General features: G+C 56.1%; 1 protein-coding gene across 1 annotated transcript; it reads left to right on the forward strand.

The window, feature by feature from the left end:
• The first annotated feature begins 623 nt into the window (after positions 1–623).
• LOC119404303 (uncharacterized) lies at positions 624–1,490 on the forward strand. Its single transcript, XM_037670858.1, has one exon. The coding sequence runs from the start codon at positions 624–626 to the stop codon at positions 1,488–1,490; it is 867 nt and encodes a 288-aa protein (XP_037526786.1).
• The last annotated feature ends 942 nt before the right edge of the window (positions 1,491–2,432 follow it).

Genomic DNA, 2,432 nt, shown 5'->3' on the forward strand with positions numbered 1-2,432 from the left:
CCTGTGATGTCATTGTTGCACTGGCCGTTGGTGTTACGAATGTTTTACAACACAGGAGTGAGCGTACCGCGCAGAGCGATCAGAGTGTGGCGTTTCCGAGCAGGGGCGTAGCCACGGGGGGGGGGGGGGGGGGGGGGGGTCGGGGGGGTTCAACCCCCCCCCCCGAAATTTTTCAATTTTGCATGTTTATATATACACGCACACAAACAAACACGCACGAACATACATAAAGTATGGTTGAACCCCCCCCCCCCCCGAAAAAAATTTCTGGCTACGCCCCTGTTTCCGAGCGTATGCTGGCTTCTACGCAGTGGCCAGGCTTGGCAGTGGCTAGTGGCTTACTTGAAATATAGGATGTGTTGAAAGTGCTTTCAACGTTTTTTGTGCAATTGGTTAATGCACAGTATAATATTTAAAGAATGCAATCTTTGTGAAATGTGTTGCGGACGATTGCGGCCGCGCGGCAACAAGCAGGAGGACAAAGAGAAGAAAGAAGACGTAGACACGAGCAGTGGAATAAAAGAGATAGAATGCTTGGTCTAGGGCTCGGGTATTAATTACGCGATATTCTTTCTGGTGCCGAAACCCCCCCGGTCATCGCCCTTCCAAGACTTCGAGCTTCCATGGCATCGTTGGAACGGCTCCGCAAGAACCGTGGCGTCGTCAGGGCCAGCGTCACACGAACAATTACGCTCCTGACCGACGAACTTCAGGCCACGGCTCCCGATGCCGCTCAAGTTGATTCGCACGTTACATACCTGACTCAGAAGAACGTCGAGCTCGGCAACCTCAACAAGCAAATCCTCGACGCCACCGACGATGACGCTTACGACGAAGAGCTCGAGGCCGCGGAAGACTACGACCGGAAGGTGTCCTATGCCGTGTCTCGAGCGCGCTTCTTCCTGCGCGAACACGCCAACACAGCGACGGCAACGAGGACTTCAAGGCCCGAGGCTACGTTACCGAACGCCGACGTCGCTGGGGCCGGCAGCTCAGCGCATACCGAGGTCACTGACGCTGCACCTCGTGTAACAGAGGGGACACCCGGCCCAGCAACCGTGCCGCGTCATCGCGCAGTGGTCCTGCCGAAACTTCAGATACCTACATTTTCCGGCGCACTTCGCGACTGGCAGACCTTCTGGGACCACTTCAGTGCCACGACCCACCGTAATGAAGACCTTCTGCCGATTGAGAAGTTTAAGTACCTCCTCTCGTATTTGAGTGGCGTCGCGAAGAGAGCCATCGAAGGTATTAGACTCACGGAGGACAATTATGCGATCGCCATCAGGACCTTGACGGAGCGATTTGGTCGACGCGACTTGCTCATCAACGAGCACATCGACCACCTGCTCGCCTTACCACCAGTCAAGTCTTCGGCAGATGTCGACAAACTTCGCCTACTCTACGACAAGGTACAATTTCGCGTCTCGGCACTGACCGGTTTGGGCGTCTCACCCGACCAGTACAACGTGGTCCTCAACCGCGTCTAATGAGGTGCCTGCCTGACGACCTCGCGATCCTCTACCGGCAGAAGTCCAAAGAAGCCGCGCAGGAATACGTCTGTAGTAGCGACCCCCGAAGAAAGAGCTCGTCAGGCTGCAGAAAATGCTAAGCTTCCTGCGCATACAAATGAGGTTCGAGAGGAAGGCAGGCCAGGACGAACACCGTCTGCTTTCTCGCGGTTACTGCCCGAAGAAGATGTCGAACTCAGTCGGCCCCGAGGGACATTTGCCTACAGCGTCCGCACTTGCTGCCGAATCTGTTCCAGTTACGGAAGAGGTGTGCCCCTTATGCAGCAGTTGTCAGCACACCATCGCGGACCTGCAACGTTCAACTCTCAGCTGAGGAAAAACGGGCTCGGTTGCGCACTGCTCGTTGCTGCTACCGTTGCGGCTTGCAAAACCACATGGCGACGTTTTTGCCGACGTGCGCGCAGCATCATCTGTAGTAAGTGCAACCGACGACATCTCACTATCCTCTGTGGAATTGTTCACGTCGGCAGCCCAAACCCTTGCAAACGCAACGACAGTGGCAAGACGAGCCTCGCATCGCCGGGCGAGGCACGAACACGCCGTCAGTGACATCGGCCCCAAGCGCCCTGAGCGGAATCACGCCCTTCTTCTCCAAACAGGACGAGTCTGGATCGAGTGCGGGTCCCAAAAGCGTCTCGTGCGCATTCTACTTGACAGTGGTAGCCAGCGCACATTCATCCGAGCGGATGTCTCAAAGGACCTCGATGCCCGGGTATCGGAACCGAGAACTTTCCTTGGTGCGTTCGGCCACTCGAAGCCCCGCGAAGTAATACGCAGTCGACGGGTAGCTTTGACTTTACGAGGCCAACCGTAGGGACATAGCGGTAACCGTGGAGGCCTTGGAGGTCCCCGAAGTGTGTGCAGTTACAAGCCGCCGCTCAGCACTGATATTTTGGCAGC

The sequence above is a fragment of the Rhipicephalus sanguineus genome, chromosome 9 (assembly GCF_013339695.2).
Source record: "Rhipicephalus sanguineus isolate Rsan-2018 chromosome 9, BIME_Rsan_1.4, whole genome shotgun sequence".
In the NCBI taxonomy this organism is placed as follows: domain Eukaryota; kingdom Metazoa; phylum Arthropoda; class Arachnida; order Ixodida; family Ixodidae; genus Rhipicephalus; species Rhipicephalus sanguineus.